The 22,825-nt window shown below is 41.0% G+C and overlaps 1 protein-coding gene across 4 annotated transcripts in view; it reads left to right on the top strand.

Annotated features, from left to right (window-relative positions):
- Positions 1-3,576: 3,576 nt before the first annotated feature.
- Positions 3,577-22,825, top strand: part of LOC105542253 (bcl-2-related protein A1) — a 71,727-nt gene continuing 52,478 nt past the window's right edge. The window contains exons 1-3 of one of the 4 annotated variants that reach the window (XM_011983712.1): positions 3,833-4,323; positions 7,344-7,399; positions 12,782-13,006. In XM_011983712.1, coding sequence (XP_011839102.1) covers positions 3,904-4,323; positions 7,344-7,399; positions 12,782-12,797 — 492 coding nt within the window. In that variant the 5' untranslated portion in view covers positions 3,833-3,903 and the 3' untranslated portion in view covers positions 12,798-13,006. Of the gene's footprint in view, positions 4,324-7,343; positions 7,400-12,781; positions 13,059-22,825 lie in introns of those variants that run through there. The other 3 variants (XM_011983708.1, XM_011983710.1, XM_011983709.1) reach the window with 3 other exon arrangements.

Below are 22,825 nucleotides of genomic sequence, written 5' to 3' on the forward strand. Positions count from 1 at the left end.
CTCGTGATCCACCCACCTTGGCCTCCCAAAGTGCTGGGATTACAGGCATGAGCCACCTTGCCTGGCCTTGTACTTTTTATTTTTAATTTAAGTAGAGATGGAGTTTCACCATGTTGGCCAGACTGGTCTCAAACTTCGGACCTCAAGTGGTCCGCTTGCCTCGCCTCCCAAAGTGCTGGGATTACAGGCATAAGCCACTACACACAGTCAAAGATGCTTGATTGCAATTTTAAAACCACATGCTTCTATTATTATTATTATTTTGAGGGGACAGGATCTCACTCTGTTGCCCAGACTGGAATGCAGTAGCACAATCTCGGCTCATCACAACCTCCACTTCCTGGGTTCAAGAGATTCTCCTGTCTCAGCCTCCCAAGTAGCTGGGATTACAGGCATGTACCTCTACTGCCAGTCTAATTTTTGTATTTTTAGTAAAGACGGGCTTTTGCCATGTTAGCCAGGATGGTCTTGAACTCCAGACCTCAAATTATCCACCCGCCTTGGCCTCCCAAAGGCATGAGCCAGCACGTCCGGCTGCTGCTGTTATATTTGAAGAAATGTTCAGCACCAAGGGAATGTCATGGGGGAGAGAAAACTCAATCTTCCCATCCTTTCCCTGGTTCTTATGATGCTCAAAGATGATTTAAGGAGGGAAAGCAGCCTGCTCTTGGCTTTGTGCTCCTGTGGGCCAACGGGCACAGTCTAGGAGGCATGGGAGAACTTTCCCAGTGGAATTCCTGGAGAAGTGGCTTGACCACATATCTGTATGCTCCTTTGTGCTCTACAGGTCCTGTATCAGTCTGGGTACTCCAAGAAAATGTCATGAGGGGATTAAATGTCTCACAGATTTAATTGGTAAATGATTGTGGTAAATACCTGTGAGGGAAAAAAGGGAGGGAGGCAGAAGAGACTACAGAGCCGTCAGACTACAATTCAGGACTGACCTCTGCGAAGGAGAGAAGGAGGAAGATGGGGTAGGGAAGTCTTCCATGACAGTGCAGTGAAAGGAAGTTTCAGCAAAACCCATGGGGAGTCATTGAACCAAAGTTACCTATCAAAGGAAGTTGACTTGCAGGAACCGGTCTTAAGGTTCCTGCTTTGCTCAGTCATTGTCTGGGAACAGCTTATAGGATATGTGGCCTCAGTGCAAAGCTGTGGTAGATTCAAAGCACTGGGGCTGGGGTCCTTAGTCAATTAAACCACTGCAGTAGGACTGAAAGGTGCATTTTCATGGCTGCCACTCTATTAACGAGCATTCTAAGCAACACCTCTCCTTTCCTCCTTAATCCTATGGTGATAGTTCAGAAATGCAAGTTTTATATGAATCATTTTTCCTATTTGCAGCTGGTCACAGACAGGATAAAAGACTCAAAGTCACTCCATATGTGGATGGAAAAAAAAAGTGAATTCAATTTCTCCAGCGGCCGTGAATTGTCTCCTTTTTCATCCACCCACTGCAAACCTTTTCTCAGATTTGCTGTCATAGCTAAATAAAATGAGATTTGCATTTCACTTACGAAGTCATACCCTTGCTAGGTAAAGAGATGACTGGGAGGCCAAATTCCTCATTAGTCCACAAAAGAACAATGGGGAACTAGCTTTGATTAGGCACCTACGTTTTACCAGGCATGGTGATAGAGGCTTTACACAGGTCATCCCTTTGAACTTCACCTCAGCCCTCTGAGGTCAACATGTATTGCCTCATTTTACAAATTAAGCACAGACCCAGGGTACACACTGAGGATAGAAAGAGAGATTTGACTGGGACTGAGTCCAGGCCCTCTGACTGTAAGTCCAGTGCTCTTTCTGGTCCCGAAATTTCTAATCCACACATTGGATAGTTTACCTGAGTTAAAAATGTGAATTAAGTCAGGCTTAAAGCAGAATTTTGTTTTCTATCAGAAATCCTAGAGCAGGCGGAAGGTGAAGACCAAAGAAGATATTTTCTTTTTCTTTTTTTTTTCTTTCTTTTTTTTTTTTTTGGAGATGGAGTCTCGCTCTGTCGCCCAGGCTGGAGTGCAGTGGTGCAATCTCGGCTCACTGCAAGCTCTGCCTCCTGGGTTCAAACGATTCTCCTGCCTCAGCCTCCCAAGTAGGGAGTACAGGCGCCCGCCACCATGCCCATCTAATGTTTTGTATTTTTAGTAGAGACGGGGTTTCACCGTGTTAGCCAGGATGGTCTCGATTTCCTGACCTCATGATTCGCCTGCCTCGGCCTCCCAGTGCTGGAATTACAGGCGTGAGCCACGGTGCCTGGCCCAAAGAGGGTATTTTCTTTCTTTTTTTTTTTTCTGAGACGGAGTCTCGCTCTGTCGCCCAGGCTGGAGTGCAGTGGCCGGATCTCAGCTCACTGCAAGCTCCGCCTCCGGGGTTTACACCATTCTCCTGCCTTAGCCTCCCAAGTACCTGGGACTACAGGCGCCCGCCACCACAGCTGGCTAGTTTTTTTTGTATTTTTTAGTAGAGACGGGGTTTCACTGGGTTAGCCAGGATGGTCTCGATCTCCTGAAAAGACGGTATTTTCTTCTTCCCTCTCTGTATCATCCTTACTCAATTACAGATGATCAAGGGCAGTACTGACAGAGTCACCTCGAGAGGCCCTGTTCTCTGCCACTCAGACTGTTCTGTAGTCTCCATTCCAAATTGTCTTTACTCCGGTTTACCCCGTGGATGGCATTTAAGACTTTTCTTAAATTTGAAATTCACAAAACCGTTTTAAAGTAAACAATTCAGTGGCATTTAGTACCTTCGCAGTGTTGTGCAACTTCCACCTCTATCTGGTTGCAAAACATTTTCTTTTCTTTTTTTTTGGAGACAGAGTCTCGCTTTGTTGCCCAGACTGGAGTGCCGTGGCGTGATCTTGGCTCACTGCAACCTCTGTCTCCCGGGTTCAAGCAATTCTCCTTCCTCAGCCTCCCGAGTAGTTGGGACCACAGGCACATGCTGCCCGCCAGCTACATTTTTGTATTTTGGTAGAGACGGGTATTCACCATGTTGCCCAGGCTGGTCTCAAACTTCTGAGCTCAGGCGATCCACCTGCCTTGTCCTCCCAAAGTGCTAGGATTACAGGCGTGAGCCAACGGCCCGGCCTTGCAAAACATTTTCATCACACAAAAGAAAACCTTCTACCCATTAAGCAGTTACTCCTCCCTCTCCTCAGTCCCTGGCAACCATCAATTTGCTTTCTATTTCTACGGATTTAACTATTCTGGATATTTCATAGAAATAGAATCACATAATGTATGACCTTTTCTGTTTGGCTTCTTTCTATTAGCCTAATGTTTTTGAGGTTCATTCCTGGTGAAGCATGTATGTATCAGTTCTTCATTCCTTTTTTTGAATGAATAATGTTCCATAATTTATTTATCCATTCATCTCTTGATGAATATTTGAGTTGTGCCCAGCTCTTGGCTATTGTGAATAGTGCTGCCATGTACATTCGTATGTAAGTATTTGAGGATCTGTTGGTTGTGTACCTATGAATGGAACTGCTGGGTCTTGTGATAATTCTGTATTTAACTTTTCGAGAAACTGCCAACCTTTTCACAGGGGTTGCGCCGTTTCGCATTCCCACCAGCAATCTACAAGGATTCTAACTTCTCCACATCCTGCATTTAAGACTTGTAAAGCTGAATTAATCACAGGATGAGGAAGTGGCCTCTCTGAAACATTTTCCTCTTTCACATTTTAAACTTTCTCTTTCATACACGACATGAAACACAGCCTACGCACGAAAGTGACTAGGAGGAAGGCCATTATAAAGTGATGCAAACAGAAATTCCACCAACCTCCACGTATCATCATGTGTCATAACTCAGCCAAGCTCAGTGAGCATTCTCGTCACATTGCCTCAACAGCTTCAAGGTGAGCCAGCTCAAGACTTTGCTCTCCACCAGGCAGAAGATGACAGACTGTGAATTTGGATATATTTACAGGCTAGCTCAGGACTATTTGCAGTATGTTCTGCAGATACCACAACCTGGATCGGGTCCAAGCAAAACGTCCAGAGTGCTACAAAAGGTTGCATTCTCAGTCCAAAAAGAAGTGGAAAAGAATCTGAAGCCATGCTTGGACAATGTTAATGTTGCATCCATAGACACTGCCAGAACACTATTCAATCAAGTGATGGAAAAGGAGTTTGAAGATGGCATCATTAACTGGGGAAGAATTGTAACCATATTTGCATTTGAAGGTATTCTCATCAAGAAACTTCTACGACAGCGAATTGCCCCGGATGTGGATACTTATAAGGAGATTTCGTATTTTGTTGCTGAGTTCATAATGAATAACACTGGAGAATGGATAAGGCAAAACGGAGGCTGGGTATGTGTGATGGAAAAATTCTTCATTGTTCTTTACTGTGAAATAGAAATTGAGAATTTCCTTGCTAATTAAAACAACAACAAAACACTTATCTAAGAATACTAGTTTCCTTGGGTGGTTTGTTTTAATTTTTAAAATAATATACTTTCTGGCTTATTTCCGATGAATCCTTGAACTTGAACTTTATAGTTGGAAAGTACTTGTGTTTCCAGTTTTTATTCCTCACAGTATAAATTACAGTAGTGAAGTTTGGGGACTAACAAAGCACCTCTCTCATGCAGCTTCACAGTCAGCTGTGTACACACTCTAATCTAGTACTTAGCTTTTGCTAGGGTTGTCATGACAGTACAGACAGTACAGAAATTTCCACAATCAGTACAGAAAGAGTTGCTATTAGATGCTGTTATTTTTAGGTATTTATAAGGTTGCAAAAGACAGGTGTAAATTTTTGTAAGTTCATTGCTTACAAATTGGTGTTTTTCAGTTTACTAATACATAGCAAATTGTAACATATACTAATGTATAGCAAATTATATATAATGTATAACAAATTATTACTAATAATAACAAATTCTGGGCTGTTAAAGTTTGTTGATTAAAACATAATGTACAGTATCACCAGCAAGAAACTTTATTCAAGAATTTTCAACTAAAAATTCACTTTATTATCCAGTGCCTCAAAAAGCCAAGACTGTGTAGGGGCCTGTGTTGAAACTCATGTTGGTAAAAAGCCTGACACAGCTGGATGTATATGCTTTCCTTTATATCCCAATATACTTAATGATTATTTTTTTAAAGCACGTAAGTGTTCATGAATCCTCTCTCCAATGCCTAATTCCTGGCCTTCACCTCTCCCAAGAGGTAACCACTGTTATCAATTATTTTGCATGCAAAACATGCCTACTGTATATATCCATAGAAAATAAACAATACTTCTTTGTAAAAAATTTTTTGTAAAAAAAGTTATGTAAAATGTGTATGTATGCTTATGTATATGTTTTACATAACGTATCTGTTATACCATATAACACATACTTTTTTACATATACACATAATTTTTTATATATACAATAAATTTTGTGTACATATTTTTACATGTGTATATGTAAAAATAGTACATGGTACTAATTCTGCCACTTATTATTTTATCCAGAGTTATTTAAAATAGTATTAAGAATGCTGTGTATATTCTGTTGTATGTAAATGCTGTAGAGTGGCCATTTGTAGCTGATAGCTCTTTAGGTTATTTCGAGTTTGCTATCACACACAATGCTTCATTGAATATCATTTTACATATATCTTCCCTTGTGCGTGTGTGTAGTTTTCCAGGGTGGATGTTGGGTTGTAGATGCTGGGTCATGGTGGCGTACATTTTTTAATTTACTAGGTCCTTGCCTTCCAAAGTGGCTCCACCAAGTTCCACTCCCATCAGCAGCTTGTTAGAGTATCCCGCAGTCCCCCTACCCCAGCTGACTAACATTAGGTTGTTGCAATTCGTCATAATTTCCTTAATTTTTTGGGCTAAAAATATAGAGTTTATTTTGTTTCAATTCTCATTTTCTTGATTACTAGTAAGGCTAAATTTTTTTTACATTTTGAGCATCTTTTCATATATTAATTGATCATTTGTAAATACAGGCAATTGTCGGTTTACACCCTTTGCCCATTTTCCTTTTATTTCGTCTTTTTCTTATTGATTTGTAGGAATTCTTTGAATATCTGGATACAAATTATTATTATTATTATTATTTAAATTTTTTGAGACAGAGTTTTCGTTCTTGTTGTCCAGGCTGGAGTGCAATGGTGTGATCTCAGCTCACTGCAACCTCTGCCTTCTGGTTTCAAGCAATTCTCCTGCCTCAGCCTCCCAAGTAGCTGGGATTACAGGTGTGCGCCACCACACCCAGCTAATTTTGTATTTTTAGTAGAGACGGGGTTTCACTATGTTGATCAGGCTGGTCTCGAACTCCTGACCTCAGGTGATCCTCCCACTTTGGCCTCCCAAAGTTGTGGGATTACAGGTGTGAGCCACGCACCCAGCCAAATTATTTTTATATATGTGGCAGATATATTTTAGTTTGCTGATTATCCTTTAAAGCTAACAACGTCTTTGGTCATTATAAACGTTTAAAAGTTTGTTGCGATCAAATTTATTGATCTTTTACTTGATGCCTTTTTCGTTTTGTTTAAGGCCTTCCTGCATGATAGAGCTTACTGTAGCTACTCCCCTTTCTCAGTCACATTCTTCCTGGAACTTAGTTCTTTCTAACTCAGCCTGACTGAGGCTGGGCGAAGCATGTGAAATGTTTTATCATGTTTTCTTCTGGCTGTGGGAGGAGGCTATACTTGAGGACTGGTGGAAATTTCAGCAGCACTCTGTAGATTTCAGGCGAAGGCAAACGTTCTCTAGCACAGAGGACCACAGGTGAGCCTGCAGAGAAACACTCTACTAGTTTGCAGGCTCTATGTGGGTTTGGATTGTATTTCTAATGCTTAACATAGTACTTGGAACACACAGACAGTGAATAAATGTTACTTAAAAATTTAACTTCTCCACAATAAATTTTGTGAGCTCCCGGAACTCACTGTTAGCAAGAGGTATGGAATTGTCTCTGAGAATTTCTAGTAGTGCCCTCATCTTTCGAGGGTGGTACAGATGTAAACATAAGTGTGGCCGGATGAACCTCTCCCAAGTGTAGATACAAATACACACATTGCCTGCACATGCACACACTCAGCCTTTCTAAAGTTTCCAAGCTCTCTTTTTTTTTTTTTTTTTTTTTTTAAAAAAAAGCACCTGAATAGTTCAGGTTGTAGACATGAAATACTCTTGAAGATGTCATTTCAAAGCAATCTCTGTGCTGCTTTCCCACCTCAGATGAGACATTGGTTCTGTCAATGATAGGCAGTGCTTTTTTGATTCAGTGCAAACTGGCATGGAAAACTGTTATCTTCTTTTCATAGTGATGTTGACAAATCTGCTCAAATGAATGAATTTACTCTTGAATGATTCATTTCAGGGGAAATGGCACAATCACATGCCTATGCTAGTAGAGTCAGTGGCCCACAGGAAGAAGTAAGGGTAGAGGAGGCACTTTCAACTTTATCAAGATGTGAGCACCAGCCTCTCACTTCTACCCACCTGAAAAAACTCAAGAAGTCATCATAAAACATACAATCTGTAATTTAATTAAATGTTAAAATTGCCCAGAGACTTTATGAAAACTTTTAATCAAGAATGTGGTATGTGCCAGGTGCGGTGGCTCATGCCTGTAATCCCAGCACTTTTGGGAGGCTGAGGTGGGTGGATCACCTGAGGTCAGGAGTTCAAGAGCAGCCTGGTTAAGATGGTAAAGGCCTGTCTCTACTAAAAATACAAAATTAGCAGGGTGTGGTGGCGGGCATCTATAATCCCAGCTACTTGGGAGGCTGAGGCAGGAGAATCACTTGAACCTGGGAGGCGGAGGTTGCAGTGAGCCGGGATTGTGCCACTCCAGCCTGGGCAACAGAGTGACTCCATCTCAAAAAAAAAAAAAAGCAGTATGTGAGCACAGCATAGATGTTCAGACAGACCTGGCTTCATTTCTGGGCTCGAGTGCTTACTACCTGTGTGAATTGTACAAGTTGCTTAACTTCCCTGTCTTGTTTCCTCATCTGTAAAAACAGGAAAATATTGCAACTTATGTCCTGGGACTGGTATAAGGATCAAATTAGTTAATATATGCAAAGCACTTGAAACAGTTCCTGCAAATGAGTACTCAATACAAGTTTACGGTTGTTGTTTACCATGTAAAACAGATCCTCTAATGGGAAGAAACAAGACTGGTCTATCAGTAGTAGGACTCATAATCTCTTTCGTTATTCTTTCTCCTTTTTATCAGTTGTCTTTCCTGCCTTCCTGCCTTCCTGCCTGCCTGCCTGCCTGCCTTCTTTTTTTGTGGCTTCTCATCTCTCTTTTTCTCCTCTTCCACATTTACCATGATTTCCTCCTGTCCCCTCTCCTAATTTGAAGTGCTGAGAAAGGATGTGCTCTCACAAGATCTGAGAGGAGAGCTAGTGCCATTTGGCTGCCTTCAGCATTCATGAGGAAAGGATGGTTCTTAAAAACCATTAGAATGATCCTGAGATGAAACTCATGTCTCTTCCCTTGGGATCACCCTTCCTTTTGAACCAGGTGGCTCTTCTTACTTCCTCTGCCTTCAATGAAGCATTCTCCTCTGCATATGCCGGGGGAGTAGAAAGAATGCTTGGCACTCAGCTCCACGTGGGAGAAATCATGTCTACTTAATGCATCACTGTGTACCTCATGCCTAGAATAGGGCCTATTGCATAGAAGGTAACAACAAATATTTGCTGATGGAATGATTCAGTGAAGCAACACTGAAACTGGAGATTTGAATTCTGGTTTTCTCCCTCACTAGAGGTATAACCTTGGGTAAGTTACTGAGGTACTCTGAGACTCAGATTCCTTATATAATGTATATCATAATATGATATGACATATGATAATTTATTATATATAATATTTAATGAAAACAATCTTACCTACCTTTAAAGGAAAGCTAAACAATTATAAAACACTTTTTGTAAAACAGTGCTTTCCAAGCTGTCAAATACTATGCAACTATGAGGGTTATATGGGGAATTCCAGGAAGTTTAGATAGGTTATTCTTTGCCTTTCTGAAAGTAGGATGTACAGTCAGAGTTGGTGCTTTCCCAGTAACCACCATTTTAAAGCTTGGGTCATACCATTAGGCCAAGGGGTTTCTCTTTTCTTTGTTATCCTTACTTCTTCCCTTTGCTCAGGCCTCTGTTCCAAGGTTGCCTCCTCAGAGAAGTCTTCCTTGATCACCCCAACTGAGAAAGTACTACTGCCACTCTCTGTCTCCCTGCCCAACTTGATTGCCTTCATAATAGTTTTCATGACTGGACATCCCATTGCATATTTGTTTGCTTATCTGTTTATTGTCTGTGTCTGCCATGAGAATATAAGCTTAGTGAGGACAGGGATCCTGTATGCTTTCTTCACCACTGTGTTTCCAGCACTTTAACTGCTACTGGCATGTGGCCAATGCTCAATGAATATTTCCTGAATGAATAAATGAATAAATAATATTTAGAGAAGTGGGAACAACATAATGGTATTTGTCTGTATCTTTCTTTTTTTTTTTTGCAACAGGGTCTTGCTCTGACACCCAGGCTGGAGTGCAGTGGTGCGATCTTGGCTCACTACAGCCTCAACCTCCAGGGCTCAAGCCATCCTCGCATCTCAGCCTCCCAAAGTGCTAGGATTACAGGCTTGAGCCACTGCACCCGGCTGCCTCTATCTTTAAAATTCTGAAGTTCTGATTTTCTTTGGACTACTGATACAGCATATTATTTTATGCTTTGGTTGTCTTGTAACCAAAGTAGCTGAATTTAACAAACTATCACCATTTCCAGAAATAATAAGGCTGAAACAATTCTTAATTACTACTGCATTACTGATAAGATACTGAATCCTTATTTGTATATTTATCTTTGCATAATGGTTTTAAGATACAAATAGCATCATTAAAGAAAATATGTCTGAAAATAAATTTTTGAAAGGAAGAAAAGTCACTCCCATCACCGTAACATATCCACATGCAGACACTGTATGCAACTGTAATTAGGGCATACAAGAGTTTTTTCGTGTGACATATTATAAATATTTTCAACACTGTCTCACATATTCCATGTTAACATTAGGTATTAATTTCTAATATCTACAGAATATTCCGTTAATTTGTCATATCATAATTTACTTAACCAATTTCCAATTGTTAGACAGTTTTTTTTTTTGAGTTTTCCCCTTTTAGATATAATGCTTCAGTACTGAAGCATGGGTATGCTTTTCTGGTGCCCCCTACCCTCCAATATTTTAGAAGACTGCCTCATGATAAATTTCTAACAATGGAACGACTGGTTCGTAAGATATGTATATAATTACAATACTCTAGCATATTGGAAAACATATTTTCTTTCCAAAAGCATGTCAATGGAACAATGTCACAACAAACTTAACAACGTGGGTGGTACTATTAATAATTTTGAGGGTTTGATAGGCATAAAGTAACAAAGCGAATTTAATAGGTCTAAAAAACAATAAGACTGTGTTGAAAGTACATTTCTTTAACTGCTATTAGTGTTTTTACCATACACTTGTTAATGATTTATATTTCTCTCTTTAATGGTCTTTCCCGTTTAGACTATTAAGGGCCTGAGGATTTTCCGTTACATTTGAATGAACTCTTTCGTGCTATATGTAAATATTTTCCTAGTCTATTGTTCTTTTAATTTTAATTTTTCATAGTTAAAAAAAATTTTAGACCGGGCACAGTGGCTCACGCCTATAATCCCAGCACTTTAGGGGCTGAGCTGGGTGGATCACGAGGTCAAGAGATCAAGACCATCCTGGCCAACATGGTGAAACCTGGTTTCTACTAAAAATACAAAAATTAGCTGGGCGTGGTGGCATGTGCCTGTAGTCCCAGCTACTTGGGAGGCTAAGGCAGAAGAATCGCTTGAACCCAGGAGGCAGAGGTTGCAACGAGCCGAGATCGCGCCACTGCACTCCAGCCTGGGTGGCAGAACAAGACTTTGACTCAAAAAATAATAATAATAAATAAATTTTAATCTTCATCTGGTTGAATTCAATAGTTTTTTCTTTGTTCACTGTCCTTCTTTAGACATTGATGTATATAAGATGATATGTTATGACTGCTCAATGATAATAGACAATGATCATTGTCATAATAATAAAAATCATGCTGTGCACAGTGGCTCACACCTGTAATCCAGCACTTTGTGAGGCCGAGGTGACTGGATCATGAGGTCAGGAGTTTGAGACCAGCCTGGTCAACATAGTGAAACCCCATCTCCACTAAAAATACAAAAATTAACCAGGCATGGGGGCATGCGTCTGTAGTCGCAGCTATTCAGGAGGCTGAGGCAGGAGAATTGCTTGAACCCAGGAGGCAGAGACTGAGGTGTGCCGAGATCGCACCACTGCACTCCAGGCTGGGCAACAGAGCCAGACTCCATCTCAAAAAAAAAAAAAAAAATCATTTCAGAGGGCCTCATTATACTTGCGAAATATGGGGTTTATGAAAATTCTAGGAAGGAGAGTAACGAAGTGGATACCTCTTGAGAGTGTATGGGAAACTATGAGTATGTACTGGCAGGAGGGAAAGAGGAAGAGAGAGGGACAGTTTCCTTCCTCTATCAAGGTATGACAGCATGTCTCACAGCACGATGCACACTTAACACGTAGGCAGAAAATGGCTTTCTTAGGAAGTCTTTCAAATGGGAAATCCCCCTGGCTGGTGATATTCATCCGCTCTGCCAATGATGCTCATAAAATGATTCCAAGGCACCACAGAGCTCTCGAATCTCTCCCAACTATCAAAGAGTTATGCTTGGTTTCTGTTTCAATATTAGATATGCTATGCTCTGAGCTACTTGCAGGTATTTGTAACCCCAGGTTCTGAAACCTGTAAGATGGAGATGTGAATGTTTGCCAGATGATCATTTGAAAACATTATTTTACCAATTTTCTAATTCTTTTGGCACTTGTTTGAAAATGTATGGAGTGGAAAGAAGTAGGGTGTTTGCATTCTAATCCAGGTTCAGGCACCAAGGTGTTGGCTAATCTTAGATAACTTATTTTTTTTCTGGGCCTCGATTTTCTCATTTGTTAAAATAAGGGAGGGCTTCAGGCTAGATTATCTCAGAGGTAATTTTCAGTGAGCATTCTTTGATTACGGACTGTAAATTAACTAAATAAAATGCCCAGTTAGTTGGGTTACTGTATATTTTTAAAACTATGTCTGATCACAAAGAGAGTAGATTATGAAAGAAACCATCAACCTTTTCATAGCTTCAAAGGTATTGGTTTAATTTGGATTTACTGTGAGTTCTCATGATTTTCAATACAATGCAGTTTACAGTATAATAGAATTCATATTACAAATATAAGTGCATTGAAATAAATGTCGGACAATTGAACAAGAACAAGAAAAAAAAAATAGGCTTTCTATCCTCTAGAGCTGTGCTTGCTGTCCACTATGGTAGTGAAATGTGGCTAGTCTGAACTAAGATATGCCGTAAGTACTAAATACTCATTGGATTTTGAAGATTTGTTATGAGAAAAGAATATCTCATTAATGATTTTATACTGATTACATATTAAAATAACACTAAATGTATCTTAAAAGTTAGTTTTACCAATTTTTTTACTTTTTAAAATATGGCTACAAAAAAATTAAAACTACAGATGTAGGTCACACTGTATTTCTGTTAGATGATGCTGCTTAAGAGGGGTAGAAGGAGTAGAAGATTAACTATTTGCACTATTTAAATGAAAATATTTTTGCTTTTTATTACAGCATACTTAATCTACAATGATTTTTAAAATGTTAAATTTATTCTCTCATAGGAAAATGGCTTTGTAAAGAAGTTTGAACCTAAATCTGGCTGGATGACTTTTCTAGAAGTTACAGGAAAGATCTGTGAAATGCTCTCTCTCCTGAAGCAATACTGTTGACCAGAAAGGACACTCCATATTGTGAAACCGGCCTAATTTTCTTAACTCTCATCAAAACGATTGCCAACACATACTTCTAGTTTTAAACAAACAGCTGTGATGATGTAACCTGACTTTCCATAGTTATGGAAATTTTTCCCCATTTAATGAATAAATTGTATGTATTTTTCTCTATGTGTCATTTTGTCTTAGTTTCTTGGGTCTGCCTGGAAATTCAGCCGAAGGGTAAAGCTCAACACAGGAGACAGGAATGAATTATGGGATGACAACCAGGAAGGTGGTGTGTTTTCTGCCCGTCGGTAGACTCTTTCAGGGGTGCCCATTACCCCAAAGTCCTCCGTGTCACTAGGCTAGACTGCAGACTAGACTGAGAAGCAGACTCAGGCTAGAAGCAGACTCAGGTTGGCTTCCCTCTTCTTCCTTCCTTCCTTCTTTCCCATGCTGTCTGCAGTTTCCAGTGCCCCTGGCTGCTTAGAGTTTCCACTGATGCCTCCTCCCCAGCCTTCTCTCTCTGGCTTGCCATTTGGGGTTGATGGATATGGCAACCCGATATGCAAGATACTCGGGGATATTGTGACCAAAGAAAATTAGGTAAATGATTCAATGCGGAGCTAGTGTTAAAAAAATTTTTTTTTGTTTTTTTTTTTGTAAAAATGAACGGATTAGAAAACTATGTAGTTTGTTAGGCCTTGTGTTCTAATTTTTAGGTCAGCAAATCTGATTGCAATATGGAAGCTATACCTTGTTCTAGACCTTCCTGGTCTTCCCTTCCTTTTTTTTTTTTTGTTTTCTTTTTCGAGGTGAGTCTCGCTCTGTCGCCCAGGCTGGAGTGCAGTGGTCCCATCTCGGCTCACTGCAAGCTCCGCCTCTGGGTTCTAGCCATTCTCCTGCTTCAGCCTCCCGAGTAACTGGGACTACAGGCACCTGCCACCAAGCCTGGCTAATTTTTTGTATTTTTAGTAGAGACGGGGTTTCACCGTGTTAGCCAGGATGGTCTTGATCTCTTGACTTCGTGATCTGCCCACTTTGGCCTCCCAAAGTGCTGGGACTACAGGTGTGAGCCCCTGTGCCCGGCCCCACTGCAGTTACTTCTTTAGCAATGTGACACTGGGAAATCAGTGACTATTTCTGATTTGGTCTGTGACCCGGTCTTTTAATCTGTGCCTTGCTGTGTGTTTTAATAATTTAATTTTAGAAAAGGTTTTTATGGCCGGCGTGGTGGCTCAGGCCTGTAATGCCAGCACTTCTCACGCCTGTAATCCCAGCACTTTGGGAGGCCGAGGTGGGTGGATCACCTGAGTTCAGGAGTTCGAGACCAGCCTGGCCAACATGGTGAAACCCCGTCTCTACTAAAAATACAAAAATTAGCCGTGCCGTGGTTGGGGACACCTGTAATCCCAGCTACTCCAGAGGCCGAGGCACGAGAATCGCTTGAATCTGGGAGGCAGAGGCTGCAGTGAGCCGAGATTGCACCATTGCACTCCAGGCTGGGTGGCAAGAGCGAAACTCCGTCTCAAAAAACAAACAAACAAAAACGGTTTTTATAAACCTCAACTCTTCACGTGGCACAGAAAAATTAAATGAAAACAGATCACAGACCTAAATTTATGTGAAAACTATACGACGTCTAGAAGAAAATGTAAGAGAAAATCTTTACAACTTCGGTGTAGGCAGACTTCTTAGGCAGAACACACAAAGCTTGAGCCAGAAAAGAAAATATTGATAATTTGAAAATTAAAAAATGTTTAATTTTTACTCTTAAAAAGATACTTCAAGAACTCAAACAGAAGGTATTTGAATTAGACTTCAATAAAGCTATTACAAAAAAGCTCTCAAAAAGGCACACCACATAATGGAAGACAATCTGTACTACACTAATATCTGATAAGGGACTTGTGATATGTGACACTCTTACAATTCTGTAACAAGACCATCATCAACCTAATACTAAGCACGGGTAAAAGATTTGAACAGGCACTTCACAAAAGCAGATACACAAATGGCCAGTAGACATGGAAAAGATGTTCAGCACCATTAGTTATCAGAGAAATGCATTTAAAACCACAGCAAGAGACCACTACACATTCTCCAGAACAGCTAAAATGAAAAACATAGACAATGCCAAGCTTTTGGGAAAATGTGGAGCAACTGGAAGTCTTACACACTACTGATGATAATGTAAAATTGCACTACTACTTTGGAAAACAGCTTGGAAATTTCTTATAAAGTTAAACATACCTTACTGTAGGACCCAGAAATTCCTCTCCTAGATATTTACCCCAAAGAAATAAAAACATATACTGATATTATTCATAGCTTTATTGATAATAGCCCAAACTGGAACCCAAATGTTCATCAACAGGGGAGTAAATAAGCACATTTTGGAATATCCATAAGACAGAATGTCACTCACCAATAAAAAGGAATGAACTACTGGTACATGCAACAGAATAGATAAATCTCAAAAACATATCGAGTGAAAAAAGCCAGTCAGGAGAGTACATAGTGTATTATCTCCTTTACGTGAAACTCAAAAAAGGCCAATATGTAGTGTCAGAAAGCAGGTCAGTTATTGCCTGGGGCTGGGATGTGAGTACTGACTGAGAAAGAAGTTTGCCTGGGGTGATACAAATATTCTTCATCTTGATTGTGGTAGTAGTTACAAAACTCATAGAGATGTACACTTAAAACTGGTGCATTTTATTGTAGATAAATAATATCTCAATGAAGTTGACTAAGAAAAAAGTGTTTTGGGCCAGGCATGGTGGCTCACTCCTGTAATCTCAACACTTTGGGAGGCCGAGGCGGGCAGATCACAAGGTTAGGAGATCAAGACCATCCTGGCCAACATGGTGAAACCCTCTCTACTAAAAATACAAAAATTAGCCAGGTGTGGTGGCGGACACCTGTAGTCCCAACTAAGACGGAGGCTGAGGCAGGAGAATTGGTTGAACCCGGGAGGCGGAGGTTTCAGTGAGCCGAGACTGCGCCCCTGCATTCCAGCCTGGTGTCACAGCAAGACTCCATCTCAAAAAAAAAAAAAAAAAAAAAAAAGAAAGAAAAGAAAAAAGTGGTTTTGTGAAAAATGATAAACACTTATCAGAAGCAATGTAAACAATAAGAAAACATACAAAATGAAAGAAATAAAAATCACTCCAACTACTAATTTAAACTGGAAAGTTATTAATGCCATGAATAAAGTCCTGAAGCACCATTATTTTGTTTGCCTTGTCATTTAAAAGAACTTTGTCATTGTAAATTAGAGCCTTGCTGACATTCTACCAGGCCCTCCCTACGTGGTTTGGTCTCTACTATGATTGTCCTACTTCATTTCAGTTGTGTCCTCCTCAGGGGTCTGTCTCTTCTGCAGCTTTGCTGGGCTGTTTTCAGGACCTTCTGCCACAGATGTTTGCCCATGTTGTTCCTTCTGCCTCTGCATCTGGTTAATGCTTACTTGCCTTTCAGATTTCAGCTCAAAATTCACTTCTTCAGGATGCCTTCCCTGACTAGGTTAAATTCTGCAATTATAGTCTTATAAAATGCCACTGTCTCAATCACGGAGTCACACTTGTGTGATTTTTAAATCAATATATCTGTTTCCCCAACAGATACTAAGTTCTGTGTGGGCAGGAACCATGGCTGTTTTTGTTTACCATTTTATTTCAGAGCTCAGTTCAGAGCCTGGTAAGAGCTCAATAATATTTTTGTTTAAAAAGAAATGGGGGCCAGGCACGGCGACTCACACCCGTAATCTCAGCACTTTGGGAGGCTGAGGCGGGTGGATTGCTAGGGATCTGGAGTTCAAGACCAGCATGGCCAACATGGTGAAACCCCGTCTCTACTAAAAATACAAAAATTAGCTGGGCGTGGTGGTGCGCACCTGTAATCCCAGTTACTCAGGAGGCTGAGGCAGGAGAATTGCTTGAACCCAGAAGATGGAGATTGCAGTGAACCAAGATGGTGCCCCTGCACTCCAGCCTGGGTGATAGAGCAAGACTCTGTCTCAACAACAAGAACAACAAAAACCACAACAACAAATGGGAATGAACATTAATTGGTTTTGATTATGTCATTTGGTAGCAAATGAGGCTGGGGTGAGGCTGAACATCATATTCTCAGTAATAGCATGTGTTGTGGTTTGACTGCTCCAAAACTCATGTTGAAACTTAATCCCCAGTGCAACAGTGTTGAGAGGTTGGGCCTTTAAGAGCTAATTTGATCATGAGGGCTCTGCTCTCATAAATGAATTAATCCATTTATGGATTAATACATTAATGGGTTAATGGATTAATGGGTTATCATGGGAGGGGAATTGGTGGCTTTATAAGGAGAGGAAGAGACCTGAGCTAGCATGCTCAGTCCTCTTGCCGTTGATACCCTGCACTGCCTTAGGATTCCACAGAGTCCCTACTAGCAAGAAGGCCCTCACCAAGGCCAGGTGCAGTGGCTCACTCCTATAATCCCAGCACTTTGGGAGGCCAAGATGGGTAGATCACGAGGTCAGGAGTTCAAGACATTGGCCAATATGGTGAAACCCTGTCTCTCTGGAAAAAAAAAAAATATACAAAAATTAGCCAGGCGTGGTGGTGTGCACCTGTAGTCCCAGCTGCTCGGGAGGCTGAGGCAGGAGAATCACTTGAACCCAGGAGGTGGAGGTTGCAGTGAGTCGAGATCGCGCCACTGCACCCCAGCCTGGGTGACAGAGTGAGACCTCGTCTCAAAAAAAAAAAAAAAGAAAAAAAGAAGGCCCTCACCAGATACACCTCCTCAACCTTGGACTTCCTGACTTCCATAGCAGTACAAAAATACATTTCTTTCCTTTACAGATCACCCATTTTAGGTATTTCGTTATAAACAACAGAAAATAGACTAATACAGCATGAGAGAGTGTGTGGCTATTTAATGGTCGTTGTCCATGTGCGAAAAACTTTAGATACATAATTTTTAATCTTCATGATGACCCTCTGAAGTAGATATTTTCCCTCTTTTACTACTGTTGAAGAAACAGGCTTAAAACAACTAAGAAACGTGCCCAATGTCACAGAGTTGGGGGCATCTGACCTCCCAGTAGTTCTCACTGGCTCTCAGTCACTGGGCGTCCTCCTACTGCACCACTTCCTTCTGATCACATGGGGCCACTTAGACCCTCTGCTTCCTTCCCCATCCCTTTCACAGGCTGAAACTCTGCATGAAGGTCAGCTAGGTGAAACTGGTTTCCCCACTGATGGTGAGGACCTTTGGTGGCCAGGTGGTCATTCCCATACTCCCTCTTTTTCACCTTCCACCCTTTTATATGTGTCCTCCCAGTTGTATTGTCCCCAACTTAAACTGCTTGCCACTCTTTTGGATCTGGACACGTTTTGCATAGTGTGCAAAGTTGCTCACAGGGAAACGTTGCTTTGTAACATCCCACAGAACATGAAAATACAACAAATCCTTTATCTATAATTGGGAGCTCTGTGTGGCTATTTCTGCTGTGTGGTTATTTCTGCTATTAGGATCCCATCACTAGGACAGGGCAATGCTAAATCGTTTTTCTACAGTTTGGGTTTTTGTGGATTCATCTGCCTTATGACTAGAGGCAGCATTTTCAAGACAGCTGACTGAGCCTAGGGCTACAATTTATTGCCTTAAAAGCTAAGCCTGACCAGCTCATGTGAGATCCACACCATGACCCATGATTCCTTACACTGTTTTAAAGTAGGAGGTGGATGACTAGGCTATTTGAGCAACAGAAGAATGTATATAGAGAGTTTAGTATTATAAACTCTTGCAACACAATTATTTTGACACAACCTCATTTCCATTGACCTTGCTTCCTATTTCACTGAGAACTTCTGCATCCTCTCTCTGCCATATCTACCTCCCCTGCTGCCATCTACACTGGTTCATTTTCCCTTCCTGCTATTATGGTGAATCAGTTATTCTAAGGCCAACCCCTACATTTGCATGTTAGACCTTTTTCTTATTTCCTCTGCAGGAGGAAAGTACTCTGCATCATACAATTTCCCATCTCTAATAAGCCAGTTCTATTAGCACCTGATCTTGCTATAGTTTCTCCTATGGTAAAAAACAAACAAACAAAAAACCAAACACACAGTCTCTCAGTGACTACCCTATTTTTTTGCTTCCCTTCATAGAAAAAATCCTCAAAAGAGCTGTCTATAATACTTGCTGTCTCCAATTCCTCTCCTCTCATTGTCTCTTGAACATGTATCAATCAGACAGACTCTCATCCCCACTACTAAGTTCAGGGATGAATTCTCAGTCCTCAACTTCCTTGATGTGACATTCGACACAGTGACTTTCTACATATTTTATGTAGACTTTTTTTTTTATCTGACTTTCTTTTATTTTTATATGACTTTTATATGACTTTCTACATATTTTAATTTGACTTCTGGGATACTACTCTGTCTTGGTTCTCCTCCCATGTCACTGATTACTCTGCTTCCCTTGATGAATCTTCCTCATCTCCCCAAGCTAAACTCTCTAACTCTAAATATTGGAGTGCCCTGGCTAGTTTTTGGCTTACTTCTTTTCCTTACCTGCCTTCAGGTGCTAGATATCTCTTTCAGTAGCAAGGCTTTTACGATCCACCATGTGCTGATGACTCCCAAAATCATATCTCCAGACAAGACCTCTCCCTTCAACTCCAGACTCAAATATCCAATTGCTGACCTGATGTCTATTTGGATGTTTAACAAGCACTTCAGATTTACTGTCTAAATCTGAATATCTGAACCTCTAACCCCTGAATCTTTCACCATCTTAGTTAATTGCATTTCCATCTTTTTACCCACTAAAGGTGGAAATCCTCTGGACCCACTGACTCTTTTCTTTCTTTCACTATACGCATTCAGTCCATCAGGCAAAACTGTGTGGTTCTTTCATCAAAATACATCCAGGGCCAGGCACAGTGGGTCATGCCCTCACCCCCAGCACTTTGGGAGGCCGAGGCGGGTGGATGACGAGGTCAAGAGATTGAGACCATCTTGACCAACATGGTGAAACCCCATCTCTACTAAAAATAAAAAATTAGCTGGGCGTGGTGGCACGTGTCTGTAATCCCAGCTACTCAGGAGGCTGAGGCAGGAGAATCGCTTGAACCCAGGAGGTGGAGGTTGCAGTGAGCTGAGATCACGCCACTGCATTCCAGTCTGGTGACAGAGCAAGACTCTGTCTCAAAATATATGTATATTATATATATAATTATATATAATTTATATATTTAATTATATACATGCTTATATATAAATTATGTATACTTATATAAAAATTAACATATAAATTATATTTTATATAAAATTAATATATATAATTTAAAATACAAAAATTACTTATTAAACTAACTGCTATCCTGACTCAAGCCACTTGAAGTCCCTTGTACAGATTTTGCAGTGATCTCCTAGCTGGTCGTCTGGCTTATTTCCTTGCTCCTCTGCAATTTGTTCCCAACCTGCAGTCAGAAGGATCCTTCAAAATGTAAGATCACTTGTGTTCCCTCTCCGTTCACAACTCAGTGGTTTCTGCTGCACACAGAGAAATAATCCAAGTTCTTAAAATGGGCTCCAAGGACTTTCACAATTTACTTCCCTGTGAACAGCTTGACTTCATCTTTCCCTTGCTCAAGAAGCTTCCCTGCAGTGTCAACCACACTCTCTCTTCCCAATATCTGAAACCTCTTATGTTACTGAGTCTTTTTTTTAGGATCTTGATCTCTGCCTTGGTAATATGGCTACTGAGGCTTAAACAAAATTGGTGAAATGTCCACAGAGCTCTCTGGGGACTCAAAACCATAATGAACTTCACACCTAGTGTTGCATGTACAAGTGCTGGTGCTTTGAAAGTACAATCCTTGATGGAAATGCAGAGTATGAATACTACATTGTTGTTACTCCCAAGGATTTTCGAGCAAATGAGGAAGATTTTCCCTCAAGGGAATCAAAGCTTTACCTAACTGGACAGGGGTGTTTTATTTTTAAAGGGTTCTGTCCAGGGTGCAGAATCATCAGAGTAGATATGGATACACAGAAAATCGATGCCTCCGGAATTCCGCAGGCGCATCTGACCCACAGCATTCTTCCTCCTCCATAGCGCTGGGGTTGCCTCCATCAGCAAGTCCTCAGGCTGCTCTGCCTGCCTCTTCAGTGTACTTTTGCTTTCACCCTTGTTGATATCCAATCAGCTTCTCAACCAGAAACTTGGTTCCTGGCAGTCATTCTCAAACCTTCTTCCTTCCTTCTATTCAACTAAAAATGGACAAATCCTGACAGTTTTATTTGTTAAATGCCTCTTAATCTACCCACTTTTCTCATTCTTAACTTTTATGCCAACCACTGATAGAACATTTTTTTTTTTTTTTTGAGGTGGAGTCCTGCTCTGTTGCTCAGGGTGGAGTGTAGTGGCGAGATCTCAGCTCACTGTAGCCTCCGCTTCCTGGGTTCAAGCTATTCTCCCGCCTCAGCCTCCCAAGTAGCTGGGACTACAGACACCTGCCACCACGCCCGGCTAATTTTTTTCGTATTTTTAGTAGAGACGGGGTTTCACCATGTTGGTCAAACTTGTCTTGATCTCCTGACCTCGTGATCCACCCGCCTCGGCCTCCCAAAGTGCTGAGATTACAGGCGTGAGCCACTGCGCCTGGCCCCAGCCACAACCTTTTTACTGATGTATCCGTATCTACTCCTGTCTCCATTTGGTACATTCGATACAGCCAGCATATTAACCTTAAAAAGGAAATCTGATGTCACAATACTGCTTAAAAATCATTTGATTAATTCCAGCACTTTGGGAGGCCAAGGCAGAAAGATCACGAGGTGAGGAGATCGAGACCATCCTGGGCAACGTGGTGAAACCCCGTCTCTACTAAAAATACAAAAATTAGCTGGGCCAGGTGATCAAGGTTAAGGTGATAAGTTGATAGCACACCTTGATATCATGTGATGAAAAGGCATTTAATCTTTGTGGTATTGGTTCCCCAAAACCCATAATCCTAGGAAAACATCAAACATAAATTTGGGGACATTCTACAAAATATCCAACCAGTATTTCTCGAAACTGTCAAGGTCATCAAAAACAAAAAGTCTGAGGAAATTTTCACATTTAAGAGGAGCCTATAGGTCGGGCACAGTGGCTTACACCTGTAATCTCAGCACTTTGGGAGGCCGAGGCGGGCGGATTACAAGGTCAGGAGTTCAAGGCCAGCGTGGTCAACATGGTGAAACTCCGTCTCTACTAAAAATACAAAAATTAGCCAGCATGGTGGCACATGCCTGTAATCCCAGTTACTAAGGAGGCTGAGGCAGGAGAATCACTTGAACCCAGGAGGCAGAGGTTGCAGTGAGCTCAGATAGTGCCATTGCACTCCAGCCTGGGCGACGGAGTGAGACTCCAACTGAAAAAAAAAAAAAAGAGGAGTCTATAGAGACACAGTGTGGTATCCTGGATTGGATCCTAGAACAGAAAATAGATATCACAGATATCACTGGAAAAACCAGTAAAAAAAGTTTGGAGTCTATTTAATAGTAATATATCAGTGTTTCTTAGTTTTGTTAAATGTGCCATGGTAATGTAAGATCCTAACATTAGGGGGAACTGGATAAAGGATATGTGGGAACTATTAGTATTATCTTTGCAACTTTTATGTGAATTTCAAATTTTTCCAAAATGTTCATTAAAAAACAAACAGACGGCTGGACTTGGTGGCTCACACTGGTAATCCTAGCACTTTGGGAGGCAGGGGCAGGCAGATCACAAGGTCAAGAGATAGAGACCATCCTGGTTATCACGGTGAAACCTCGTCTCTACTAAAAAAAATACAAAAATTTAGCAGGGCGTGGTGGCAGGTGCCTGTAATCCCAGCTACTTGGGAGGCTGAGGCAGGAGAATCACTTGAACCCAGGAGGCAGAGGTTGCAGTGAGCCGAGATCGTGC

Source organism: Mandrillus leucophaeus, unplaced genomic scaffold (genome assembly GCF_000951045.1).
Source record: "Mandrillus leucophaeus isolate KB7577 unplaced genomic scaffold, Mleu.le_1.0 Scaffold254, whole genome shotgun sequence".
NCBI lineage: Eukaryota > Metazoa > Chordata > Mammalia > Primates > Cercopithecidae > Mandrillus > Mandrillus leucophaeus.